The sequence below is a fragment of the Stegastes partitus genome, unplaced genomic scaffold (assembly GCF_000690725.1).
Source record: "Stegastes partitus isolate 25-593 unplaced genomic scaffold, Stegastes_partitus-1.0.2 Scaffold8, whole genome shotgun sequence".
NCBI lineage: Eukaryota > Metazoa > Chordata > Actinopteri > Pomacentridae > Stegastes > Stegastes partitus.
In genome coordinates, this window is record NW_007577739.1 from 375701 (window position 1) to 389097 (window position 13397).

At 44.2% G+C, this 13397-nt stretch overlaps 1 protein-coding gene across 4 annotated transcripts in view; it reads right to left on the reverse strand.

Annotated features, from left to right (window-relative positions):
• Positions 1-13397, reverse strand: part of LOC103357990 (G patch domain-containing protein 2-like) — a 29131-nt gene that overhangs the window by 8594 nt on the left and 7140 nt on the right. For 2 of the 4 annotated variants that reach the window (XM_008282778.1, XM_008282787.1), the window contains exons 2-8: positions 12323-12384; positions 10223-10375; positions 9775-9854; positions 9627-9691; positions 9483-9522; positions 9292-9383; positions 3600-3685 (exon numbers count right to left, since the gene is read on the reverse strand). In XM_008282778.1, coding sequence (XP_008281000.1) covers positions 3600-3685; positions 9292-9383; positions 9483-9522; positions 9627-9691; positions 9775-9854; positions 10223-10375; positions 12323-12384 — 578 coding nt within the window. The remainder of the gene's footprint in view (positions 1-3599; positions 3686-9291; positions 9384-9482; positions 9523-9626; positions 9692-9774; positions 9855-10222; positions 10376-12322; positions 12385-13397) is intronic. The other 2 variants (XM_008282769.1, XM_008282796.1) reach the window with 1 other exon arrangement.

Consider the following 13397-nt stretch of genomic DNA (forward strand, 5'->3'; position numbering starts at 1 on the left):
TCCAGAATTCACTAATAAACCACAAAACAAATCTTCTTTAAAATTGTGCAAAGCTGCTGATGAATGTGTATTTCTGTATTTCAATAATATCTAATAACATAAAAGACAACGACGGTACGCTTTGTTCAACATCCAGTAAGGACTTGTTGGACTGCGTTGGATTTCTGGATTGATGGTGGTGAGAAAAGTAGAAAATGGCCAATTTAAGGCTGAGAAATGGAGTGGTCATCTAATCCAAACAGATACCTGGCTTGATAAGTTGTTGTGTGTTTTTTTTTCTTCCTTTTTTCACAACCAGCTTCAACACTGCCGTGGAGGTGCTAAAAGGGTAAAGAAAGAAGACAAAGCAACAGCTGGGTACCGCCTCGGTAATTCCCCATAGAGCCCCGGAGGATACCTTCAGCCGCAGACCATTTTCACTCCTGATTACAGAGTTTCAAATCAACCACTAACACATACAACAATCCACTTCCTCTGGCTAACTCGAAGACTCAGCTGTCGTGTTCACTAAGAGCAACACGGGGAGCCGCGCCGCTACTTTCTTACTGAGTGCCGTAAACAAATCTTTCCATGCAAACAAGATGTTTACTAGAAAACAACTCCACTCGGTAAATCCACTGATTTTTGTCTGTGTGTGCACGTTTATGTCAGAATGGCAGCAAACCAAAATTTTCACACGGGCCAGTGTGAAAGCTTGTCAGAGCGAATGTGCATCTCCTGGCGCTGGTGAGATTACTGAGGAGAGACATGGTGCAGCAGGCTGCCAAAGTAAAGATTTATACAGAGCAGTTGCAGCTGCAGAAACTGACATTGGACGACATGGGATGCATGATAAATCACGGTGGACAGGGGGCACTAGACTCAAGAAGCAGGAAAACACTCTCAACAGGGCTGGGGGGGGGATGTGGCAATCAGGGACTCTCCCTCGGTGTCATTTAGGCAACAGATAACACACAGCGCTTCCAATAAATCACTAAAATACATTTATTTAGACATTATACGCTAATCATTAGTGTGTTTGCGGTTCAGGTTTTTTTGCAGATTACTGAGAAAAATTATTCTGGAAGACACACAAATGGGTTTTAATGGTTGTTTAACATTTAAAAACGGGCATTTTACACTCACACGCCTTTCACGGCGCTGGTAGCTGTCGCCACACTGAGGGATGCCCCCACGGTTCCGCATGTTGAATATGAGGGGTCCTCAGGGGCCAGGGGTGAATCCTGTTTTTTACTTTTATGGGAAGCGGTTCAGCGATGGGGAGGTGAAGGACAGAGTTGCCGGCCGCTCCATCACTCAGTGCAATAAATGGATGCAATCTGTATCCAAGTAAAGCATTGGCTGTTTTTAAATTCCACCTCTTTTATCCAAATGAATGATGGACCCCGGTACAGTGCACTGTGCGGCAATATTAATATACATCAGAGGCCTGCACCCCTCACTAAATCAGGGAACTACCAGCATTTGTTATTTAAATGACAAACAGCTGCAGGAGTGGCGCGCACACACACAGAGAGAGAGACGGGCCGCAGAAGAAAAGGTGGACAAACCAATTCAGATTTCAATCCGGCAAAGACACAAGGCCCTGAGCCATCAGTCTAATGAAAAAAGGCAGCTCCACTGGTCGAAGCGCACACAGCGCCGGCTGCTCGGTGCCTCCTCCGATAGGACCAGCTCTACATCACACAAGCTCTGAACACCACACGGCTACTGAGTCAGACTGAACACTGTCCTCTAAACTCATCAGACTAACACGGAATTATAAAAATGCACTAAAAACAGTCATCCTCGGTCTGCTAACTGAGCTCTGTCCGGCTGTGTTTCAGCAGAGCAGTACGAGCTAAATGCTAATATCAGCAGCGCTAACCAGTGATGTTCACCATCTTGGTTTAGGCTGTTAGCATCTATTATCCTTAATATAAACCCCAAAGTACACCCGATGGTTTATATCTGAATGTCATTTCAAAGTTTGATCTGATTAATTGAATTGCAATCCCCAGAATGAACCCTTTGAACCTCAAGCAGTTTAACGTCACTTTTAACTCACTGTGGGTTCATTTGTCACTGCAACATAAAGTCTATGGAGAATGTACATCTATGACTACAAGTGCAGGAAACTCAGAAACGTCTTATGTGCAGTGTGACACAGTTATAATGCCATAAACCATAAAAAGAGAGACCAAACATTACATTCCTTTGATTACTTATTTTGCAAAAACTGAATGAACTTAAAATTATATGTATAGTATTTTTTTCACAGTGTTCACAGGCGTTAGTGATACTGAAAAAAACTGATGCCCCTACATACTATAGATATTTCACAATCTGTCTTTATGTAAACACTGCCTGCAGTTCAGCCAAAAAACATCCTGAATTTTTCTCATGTTTCTCTCTGTTATGCTGAGTCACTAGTGGCTTCATGGTTGCACACAGGAGACCAGATATTTGTTGTTTTTTTTACAGGATCTGGTAGAAACAGTTTGTTTTTGGTGACTTTGATTACATATAAGAATTCTTACTTTTTTAGATTTGGTTTCAAAACGGACCCCATGACACACATGAGCAGTTCAAATGCCATCAGAAGGTAGAAAATCCTACGATTCTTTCTGCTTTTACAGTTTCTGTGTAAATGGTGTAAGACAACGTGTATTTTCCTGCTGCCAGCCTTGGGAGTCCAGAGCAGTGGTTCTCAAACTTTTTGAGCCACGACCCCCAAGATAACATAAGTTTGTGTTTGTGACCCCCCAATTTGAATATCTAATACGGCATGAGTAATAAATTTGTTGTTCATGCATCAATGCGTTAAAAATGAATGTGTTAATTCCACAGATTAATCTCCTTACATGCACACATTCATTTTCTTTTGAATTAATAAATGGACTGAATTTATTTCCAACAAATAAAAGGGAAAAATATATAAAAACAAAATAAAATAATTTTTAAAAAGAACAAAAAGTAATAATAATATCGCATAATCAAATCATAATATTAAAAAGTCCAAAAAAGGAGTGGGAAGAAGTATACACTTCTAATTTTGACAGCCCTAATACACATTTATTTGATAAATGAGGCTTTATTTGTTTAATTTGGGTTTTTTTTACAATGATCTGGCGACCTCCATGAGGGTCTAAATCCCCAGTTTGAGAACCACTGGTCCAGAGGGTTCCTCAAAAACTTGCCATGTCGTTGAGATATTTCCCCAAATACCACATACAAACTTCATGTCGGGGCTGGAAGTAAAGGCCTCAGTAAAGCTATTCGGCCTCATTGAGCTCCATAAATGTCTGCACCATTTCCCCAGCAAGCCCAACAACAATAGAGGATTTTACCATCAGACAATAAAGTTGGTCTGTGAGTGTTGCTGGAGTTCTGACCTCTTTAGACTTCCTTTTCCTCCCTCGTGCACCTTGGCTATAGGTGAACTTGTGCCATAAATCCAGACTCCGCTTCTACAATCCATCCAACTGCTATCCTCCTGCTATCCCAGGAGCCACGTCGCTAGCATGGCTTAAAAAAGTGCTTGAAAGCCGATATTTTCGGCTCTAATCTCTGAGATATATAACATGCGACACTGATGTGTGAACGTGCGGGGACGTTACCTGATGTTGTGACGGATACGGCCTTTGTTTGCCTCCTCTTCCTAATATTTCCTCTGCACAGCAGCCCTGGGGTGGCATTAGTCTGCCTGGGAGGACACAAGACGGAGAGGAAGACACAAACCACAATATGATGATGCAGCTCCCGTCCACGGCACACATACAAACATGCAGAAATGTAATAATTTCATAAAAGTCGATAAACGCCGGCACTGCACTTTTTGCCAGCGGCTCACGTTTAGCCTCGTATTTTGCCGTATATTAATTTTTCTTCATTAATTTTCAGCGGGGGGGGAGAACATCCAGTGCAGAGGGATGCTGGGGTGCCTGAGTCAATGCATAGTTCACATAAACAAATTACACCTGCTCTGTGCCTCCTGTGTGTCATATGTCAGGAGCCCTGAAATAGGAAAAGCTCCCCCATGAGCTTAATAGCCCTGACTTCTGAGATGTAAAGTTAAGGTCAAGGTCTGCTCCAGCGCTAGGGGGTTGGGGAGCAGCTGATGTGATGAGTTCGGTTTGTGTATTGGAGGAAGGGGGGACGGAGACAAGAAGAGTTGAGCTGCAGCGACAGACCTGCAGGTTTAAACTTGATGCTGCTTCGTACATCAAGGGGGAGGTTTTAAAGATTGATAAGAGGGGCTTTTCTTGAAAATGCCGATAAACCTGTAGGAACGAGCGCTAAACAACGCAGCACCTCAGAGAAGAAGAAAGCTCCTTGTTAACCAGCTCATCTCAGGCGACATAAAGCTCCCAGCCCTAACAGACAGGCGCTACAATAAGGCCCCGTCAGGCCAGCCTTTTAACAGGCAGCGTGTTCCATGACCTCAACGCCCATAAATCACATGACGGGTGTGCAGGCGCTGGGTGTTGAGAGCTGTGCGGGGCCACGCTTTGAGCGAAGTCTCTATGTTGTATAATCAATAGATATAAAAATAAATGGCCTGACCGTTATTCTCTCCCTGCTACCCCTCTCTAATAAAATCCCAGTAATGCATATTTCATTTACTTTTATACTTATTGATTACCTGTACTCCAGTTAGTAAATCACGCGCCTATCGATCCCTCAATCGTACCTCTGTCGGACAGCACATAACCAGCCATTTGCGCCCCTGATAAAGAGCTCAGGCATTGAACTCCCCACAGTAAATCTTTGCAAACTAACTTTTTAATTCCAAAATCGATCCGCGTTTAAACGTCGCATTATTTCACGAGGCACGCCCGCGGTATTAAAAGTAATACCCTGATGCATTTGGTCTTAATGTGTGGAGGTCCATCCCTCCATCTCTTCCCTCATTACACCGAGGCCGGGGCGCGCCGGGGGCCCCCGCAGCCTGGAGGGAGGCGAGGACCGTCCCCAGCTACCCCCAGCTCAGAAGCAGCGTCACTCTGGGGCCGTCAGGAGCCCACTGAGGCACTCAGCACAATGCTAATCAAACATGAGAATACCATCAGCTGGCTCATTAACCAAGGCAAAACACTACCATTCATCTCAGAGCACAAACCAAAGGCTTTTTTTTTTTTTTCCTTTTTACAAGCATGTTACATGGCTCAGTGTAAAACTGGAGGAAAAAAAAAAAAAAGCACAACACTGTTGTTATTGTTTAACATCTGTTACTTCATCAGTCTGAACAGCTTGACAGATGTTGGCCAGTTTGTGCCTGGATTTACTCAAACTGTGATGAGAAAACAAAGACTGACTTAGAGGCAATGACAAAAAACAAGTCATAAGTAAATGAGACGGCCAACGACGAATAAATTCTATCAAAGACACAAGGACACCGAAGGAAAAAAAGTGTCCAAGATGGATTTTTTTCAGGTCATATGAGACACTTTTTAAATGCAACGCAGTCCCTTAGGGTGCGCAGTAAAACAGCACTGACACTGGGTCAATTGTAATTTTGGCGCCCACATCCAAAAGCAAATATATCAATTAAAAATAATAAATCAAAAGAGGAGTGAGAAGCTGCGGCTACAAAATGGCCATCTATTTTCATTATGGTACATGGCGCTTCAGGTGTGAGCAGGATCTCAAGATTAATAGAGGTATTCAAATGAATCAGAAAGGATTAGGGTCTCCAGGGAACATAATCAATAGCTCCAAATCAATAATCAATAGGCCACTCACACCAATATACTAACTGCTGACACCGTGATCTCACAATTAAAATGAAAACTGGGAAGGGAGTGGCGTAAGACTATGATTTATCTCACAGCGCAAGTGCCATTTAGAAATAAATAAGTCAATAGATAAAAGCTGCTGCTGCCGCCTGGCTCAGGTGGGAGGCAGTTATGCATTTTAAGGCGGCCGCCGGCCCCCGAGCATTACGGCCAAATCCCACAAAGCATTGCGCCTATTCACGCGCCGATACGAGGATGAGCGGCGCGCAACCTCGCGCAGCCTTTATCGCTTAATATCACAGACGCCATCGTGGAGCGGCGTCAAACAAGAGATGACAGCTTTTATTATTACAATATCGTTTCAACAATACAAGATTAATGCTCTGCCCGCCGAGAAAACACTTTTCTCTCAAGGGTGTTTGGAAAACAAGGAAAAAGTCACGTGTTGGAGAGGCTCAACGCTGGAAATCGATCACGCAGGTAAGATGTTCAAAAGTGAAGAAAAAACAGCAACAACGTGGGCATTTTAAAGTTTGTGGAGAGCGAATCGTGGCGTTTCTCATTGTCACGCGTTTCCAACTGTTTGTATATCGGAGTGTTTTGCGGGAAGTTAAAGGAGTTAAATGGGTGCCGTGTGTGCAGAGCTGGGTCGTGAGGACAAAGCAGCCATCTCACTGGAGAGTGGATTTGAGCAGCTTGGGGAGATGGATTCAGCTCGTGCCGTCCAACGGGACACATCAGAAGCCCCTCTCGTCAATCCCCCCCCCCTCTCTCCCTCGTTCATTTGGGAGTATGATTTATACTTTTTGAAGTGAAGGGTCTTGAATCCCACTATAAAGGAATTAAGAGGTCTCCCTTGAGTCTGCCATTCAAATGACAGCATGGCAGGGATATGAGGGCTTTTTAATAGAGAGAAATTAGTATTCACAATGCCTTAAACTGGAATCTGAAGGAACCTTTCAGGTGGAGAAGAAAGGGGCCAGTTTAGAAAAGAAAGCCCTAAGAAGTCGGGGGCTTTTCATAGCAGTCGTGTTTTTGCCCCTCATCAAGGAGCGCTGGAGCGCTCTGTGAAATCACCCAAGAGAGAGCGAGGAAAAGGAGCGGTGTGTGAAACAAAATTAAGAATGCACCATAAATAGGCAGAGTGGAAACAATACAATGAGGAGTCCCACCGTCTCGAGGCCAAGAGGGCTGCTCGGCTCCTCCGCAGTCCCCCATGCAGATCCGACGGTTGCAGGGATGACTGGGAGCGATGTGATGCTTTGACAAACATCTTTTGGATAAACCTCTCCTTTTTTTTTTAAATGTTTTTGTGCAGTCCCAGAAATGCTGGGATTTAAATCTGCATTATAACCACAGTGTGTCAACACGTAGTATTTCTCTATTTGGGAACGCTGACCTTGAAAAGTGAAAAACTGAAGTGTTGCTGCATCCAAGAGTTTCTGCTACTGTCAGTTCAGCTGCAACTATGAGCCAAGACTGCCTTTAACTCTCATATTATTTTATCATCCTTATAGTTAATGATGTTCCTAAGTTTGCTTACAAATAGGATTTTGAATGGAGCCTGGTTTTTACACAGTACTGCCTGTCTTATTCAAGCTTTGGCTTTAGGAACCATCAAGTAAAGGCTTTAAGTGTCAAGAAAATATTTTTAAAAACATTTTGCATAATAACTTCTGTTTTTTTCTGAATGTTTCATCTTTATAAACATGTAGAAGAGTTACCACTACTTTGCTACCTATCATCTTTCAATAAGGACAAAGAAAGAGACAAACATATACAGCCGTGACTCGATAATCCGACCCTTAGCAATCCGAAAACTTTGCTATCCGACAGGTTTTTAAGAAAAACGAACAGAACCCATAAAAAACAGCCTTAACATACCGACAGCCTTGGATTCTGACTCCAACATGACATTTTATGTCACAAATATGGATATCAGTGTATTATCTGACTGAATAATCCCACAGATTGGCTACGTTCACACTGCCGGACTTCTTGCTCAATGAGGATTTTTTTGTGAAATCCGATTTTTTTGCGAGTTTGTTCACATTTACAATTAAATGCGACTTGTATGTGATCTGCTGTGTGAACTTCATACGACCCAAAGTGTCCCGCATGCGCAGAAGAGGACACGACCACATCACACGCCGCGAGTGTGTTTGTGGAAGTAAACAAATGGTAACGGTGGAGCGTATCTTGTGATTTTAAAGTTTTGGTTTTTTTTTCTTTTTAAAAGTAGTTGTCCAACCGGAGCCAGCACATTTACAACGTAATCGCCATGGTTGTGGTGGTATTCTATCCTCCACTCCCGCCGCCGCCACCTCCGCCGATGGTGGAAACAGAACTGTGACCGCTAAATGGCCTGCACTTATATAGCGCTTTAATCCAAAAAGCTTTACAATGTTTCTCATTCACCCATTCACACACCCATTCATACACCAATGGTGACAGAACTGCCATGCAAGGTGCTGCCTGCCATTGGGAGCAACTTCGGGTTCAGTGTCTTGCCCAAGGACACGTCGAATGTGGAGGGACAGGGGATCGAACCGCCAACCTTGTGATTGAAGGACAACCTGCTCTGCCAGCAGGTTGAGCCACAGCCGCCCGCTAATGAAACTGGCATCAGCAGCCAAGTACTGTCTGTGCGTTCCGGCCACTTCCACCCCGTCAGAGCGCTCCCCCGCAGTGGAAGTGGCCGTTCAAGCATCAAGCCCTCCTTGTATCTCGACCTCCGTCTTGACAATCCGACAGCTTTGCTATCCGGTTCTACATTTAGTGTCGGATTATCGAGTCACGACTGTATTCCCAATTTTGCTTACAAACAGGATTTTGAATGGAGCCTGGTTTTTACACAGTAGGTTTTCGCTTTAGGCACCATCAAGTAAAGGCTTTAAATGTCAAGACAATCTTTTACAAAAACATTTTGCATAATAACTTGTGTTTTCTTTTTCTGAATGTTTTATCTTTAGAGTTACCACTACTTTGCTACCTATCATCTTTTAATAAGGACAAAAAAAAGAGACAAACATGTACATTTTAGGAAAACAAGTGTATCTGTGAGACCTCCAACAACGACAAAGTCAACGCGGCATCATTAAAACAGTTCAACATGAACATACTCACAGTAAGTGTGATCCGTGTGTATTACGCCACCGCCAAGAGAATGCTTTAAGTATCAGGTGAAGATTAAATCTCCCTCTAGTGTATTTGCAACATGCATACATTAGCGCTGAAACATGTCTTGAATGTACAAATTCATAGGACACAAAAAGGCTAACAGTTTCTTCCTGACACACACACACACACACACGCGGCTCAATCTCACTTTAATGAAGAAGGAAGAGGTTTGTAATACATCTGCCCACGCAAACACACACACACAGTCTCTGAGGCATCATCCTAACGAAGACGGCTCTCGTTAGCGTTGGCCTATGCTCTGAAACTGATTGGTTAAAGTGAGCCGGCCACAGACCCGCCCGTCAATACATTGAGCCGCGATTGAAAACGAGTGAACGGCGTCTCCGATAGGCCCTTGAGAGAGTCTGTTCGACTAACGTGTGGCGTCAACTACCTGTTCCTGAAGGCCGAGGAGGAGCATCTGAGCCGGGAGCTCTCTGACATCATGTCAATAGGACACACTGGCAACGGGCACAAAGGGTTCAGCTGGAAATGGAGAGCATCGATGGCGTTTAGATTTTAGCAGTTTTATCATCAGAACGTGAACAAAGTGAGCGGAAGGATCGTGTTTTTATTGTCACGTACCTGGCTTCGGTCTCGTTTTCCTACAGAAGGCAGCCAAAAGCTAAAAGGAGACGATCACAGCAGAGTTACAGGGAGCACAACGATGATGGAAAGAAATGGACTTAATAGCACATCATGTTGTTTTCGTAGGTTTTGACGTCTTACTCTCTCTGGTAAGGATCTTGGGAGTAATGTCTCAGTCGCTCTACGAACACGGGCATGCTGTTGCCCTGTTCAACACACATCAGAGACACACGGTGAGAAACTGTGTGAAACAGCTGTAAGATTAATAAAGTGGAAACTTTTCTTTCACCTTTCTGGGAAGCCGCCTCCTGTCCTTCCTGATGCAGCAGGCGGCAGAGGCAGGCAGCCGTTTGAGACGTGAATGATACCCTGCAAAGGTGCAAAAAAACAACATTTATCTTCTCATGCTGCAAAATGATCAAAGAAGATTATTAATGTTCAGAAGGGAAGCAGGAGGAAGACGACAATGCAAAGTTTGTTTATCATACCGTGGCACATTTCATGAACAAAAGACGCAGTACGACCAGCATTAATAGGATGATTAAAAATTATAAATCAAGGGCATTCAGGGTTTAGGAAACAACTTAAAGAATCTTTGGAACAACCGCTGCAAGCCGAGGCAGTCGTTTCAGGACAAGTGGTGTCATTTCTTCATACAGTTCTACAAGACAAAAACACAGGCTCAAGTCTCTCCAAAACTACTGTTTCATCTAAATGACAAAATCATTCTCCACGACCTCTGTCAGAGGGTCGTGCAGGCTGCAGGAAGGTGGGCGAGTTGTCCTCGAGCGAAAGCTGGTTGTCAGAGTCCCAGCCGGGCAGCAGACCAGCCACGCCCGTCCCGACTCCACAGTCCCCCTCGAAGAACCAGTCGCTCTGCTCATCGTCACCTGCACACGAGGAAAGAGGAGATGGTGCATCAGTTAGCCTGCCACTGCAGCAGCTTGTACTAGAAAACATATTATAGGATGGAACTGGAAGCACCAGGTAAATACTGGACGATATGGTTTAGATGCTTGTGTGATGCTGACTGAGCTGCTGGTTGAAAAGTCATCAACGTTATTTTAAGCGTTTCTGAGTCTTAGTGTTTGGGAGCATAGCCTGTGTGACAAAATTCATGTATGTCTGAAAAGTGAAGCCAAATGGAAGGACTTTAAACCTGCATTCTTTCTAGCAGCCAGCAGGGGGCGGATCCCCATTTGCAAAACTAATGCCACGTTTACTCGTAGCCGGGCATTCACAACAACGGATCTACGTTTTCAAAAATAACGTCATTTACACAAATAAACCCGTCGTTAAGAGCTGCTATGAGCTGCCAGACCTGTAGGGGGCAGTGTAACGAGAAGCATAAAGCCATGCTAGTAGCCAATCAGAATCCTGGAAAAAACACAACAACGAAAACTTCCTGTTACTCCAACGATAATAGTGTGAGGGTCGTTTAGAGTACAAAACAAGTAAAATACTTGAAAATACTGACTGTGGAACATTTCAGTCCAAGTATATGGACGTAGCCAAATTGTAAACATGGTCACCCATATGACGCTGATGATGTTTTTGTCTCATACTGTGATGTCAGACGTAAAGACGGAGTTTTCCCAAATCTCCACTTTGGCCGGAGTTTTCAGATATGATCGTTTTCGGCGGCATGTAGCTTTGCCTATGTGTAAACCAAATGCCCATTAAAATATCCCCGTTTTTGCTACGTGTAAAGAAGTCTGATAGTACAGAGGTCTATGAGAGAATGAACCGAAATCCCACTTGATTTGTTACCTCAGTAAACATTTTCCGAGTGAGTTCATGGCCTTAATGGTTAGTTTTACGTCTCCTTCAATACAGCATGATGGTAGTTTTGTATATTATGGTCCCACTTGGAGGGAAATAGAGGATAAAGCAGGGCATGCTTTAGGGCATGGCGACCACAATGAGGATAGAGGCTTAGCGATGCTTTAAAGAGACAGTGAGCATTTAAGTTTTGTGCATGTTTTCATCTCAGAAATGTGATTATTTCAGTGTTTTCAGTTCAGATCTCTGGTAATTTTATAGTACATTTGGTTTTCAGTCTGTTTTTATAACTTTTTAGTTGTTAACATCCAAACAATGGTCCTATTTAGAGTGATATAGACATTAAAGGAGCTACACTTTAGGGAATGGCTACCTTGTGACTGATGATTTGGTCCTGCACAGATGCACTTTTAAGTTCCCATTAAGGTGGTAAACGCCAAATTCCAAACTAAAGGATTCAAATCAACCAACAGGGGGCTTCAAGGATCTTTTAATACAGTTTATGTTTGGTAGAAGCTGAGCTGCTGTACGTTTGGTGATCCTACAGACATCGGGAGCTCTGACGACTGAGCGTGTGTCAATAATGGCTGGAATTGAATTTTAGCGTAAATACTCGTTTAAGTGCGTCGGAACAGAAAGCCTCCGTCTGGTCCCCAGACAGCGAGCTCCTCTCAGACCTGTCAGTCAGCAGAGCGCACAGAGGAACCATGCCTCTCACAGTCAAGGTGTAGTGACAACTGTTAAATCAGAGGCCGCCTGGCCCCACCACGGCTAATGAGATTAGCAAAGGCTTCAGCGCTCATTAACACGACATGACAACGTCTTATTAGAGTCGCCTGGGTGCCCAGCAACCAGCCCATTGTATCTAAACCTCCGTCTCCAGCCCAAGCATTCCCTCAGACTCCAGCAGGGTATTGTCCACATCTGACAACTCGTCATCCCTCTTCACACGACACAGAAAGCTTCATCTGTGTACCGCCAGCGCCAGAAATCCAATCAGCTGTTTACTATTTTTAGTGCACTGTATATTAGGAAGTATTGGCCTGTTTTTATACCTTGTCTTCCTTCATCATTGGTGAAAAGGCCAGGGTCACTGCTGCATGTGCTGCTGGTTTCCCTGCAAAGGAAAAAGAAAAAATCACATGAAAATCACATGCTTCTTTAACATCAATGACATCTGAGGAGGAAGAGCTCCGTTTTGATTTGTCGTCTCAAAGCTGATGGGTTCTTTAGGTCAGACAATGTTATAGCATCTGAAAAGTGAACAATGAAAATCAAAAAATTTACATGCCCCCGTAATGTCAATATTTAACATGTAGCATTCAATAATAAAAATAATGAAGAGGACCGGAGCTAGAGGTCGACATAAATGGAAATGACACAAAAAGACAGAGCGTGCTGCGTTCTCCCTTGTTGCGATAGCAAACACAAAGGCATCAGGAGAGACTCTGATCGAAGCCACTGAGTGACATGAACAATCTAATTGAATATCCTCCGCTGTCAGCTCCAATCTAATCTGGCCTGCGTTGTGGAGGATGACAGGAGAGCGAAACACATTCCCCTGGCCGCCCCTCCCTCTGGGTGTGCCCCACACAGGCAGCGACGCGCCGCTTCCACACAACAACTGGCCGACATCTGCTGTGCGGGCTGCCACCGCCGCGCCGCCCGGACCGCTCCGACGCCGGGCCTCTCCACACGCCCGGGGCAACCCCCGATACGCTGCCTCCGCTGCCCCTCGCTCAAATCACCGTGGGTTTCTCTGTCTTTCTCACACCTCGGCCACCTTGGAGTGAGACCTCTGCACGGTTCAAGGTCAATGGGGGGGCGATGGAGAGGTGCAAAAAACACTTTGGCTTTCAAGAAGTTATGGTAAAGAAACGTAACAAGGATTTGTGTTGAACATCTACATATAGCTTAAATATAAATAAAAGACAGCAATAAATGTTCTTTCTCGATTTCTAAAAACCAGTTAGCTTAGAACAGGTCACATTATTGCACTGGGACGAGTTCCCTCAATGCCATGAACACAGACTTAATCCCACATGTGCTGCACTGCTGGTAGAAATATTTACTGGGGGTCGAACCATACGGTTTTTCAGGGTTGATACTGATATTGATTATGGAGCCTGA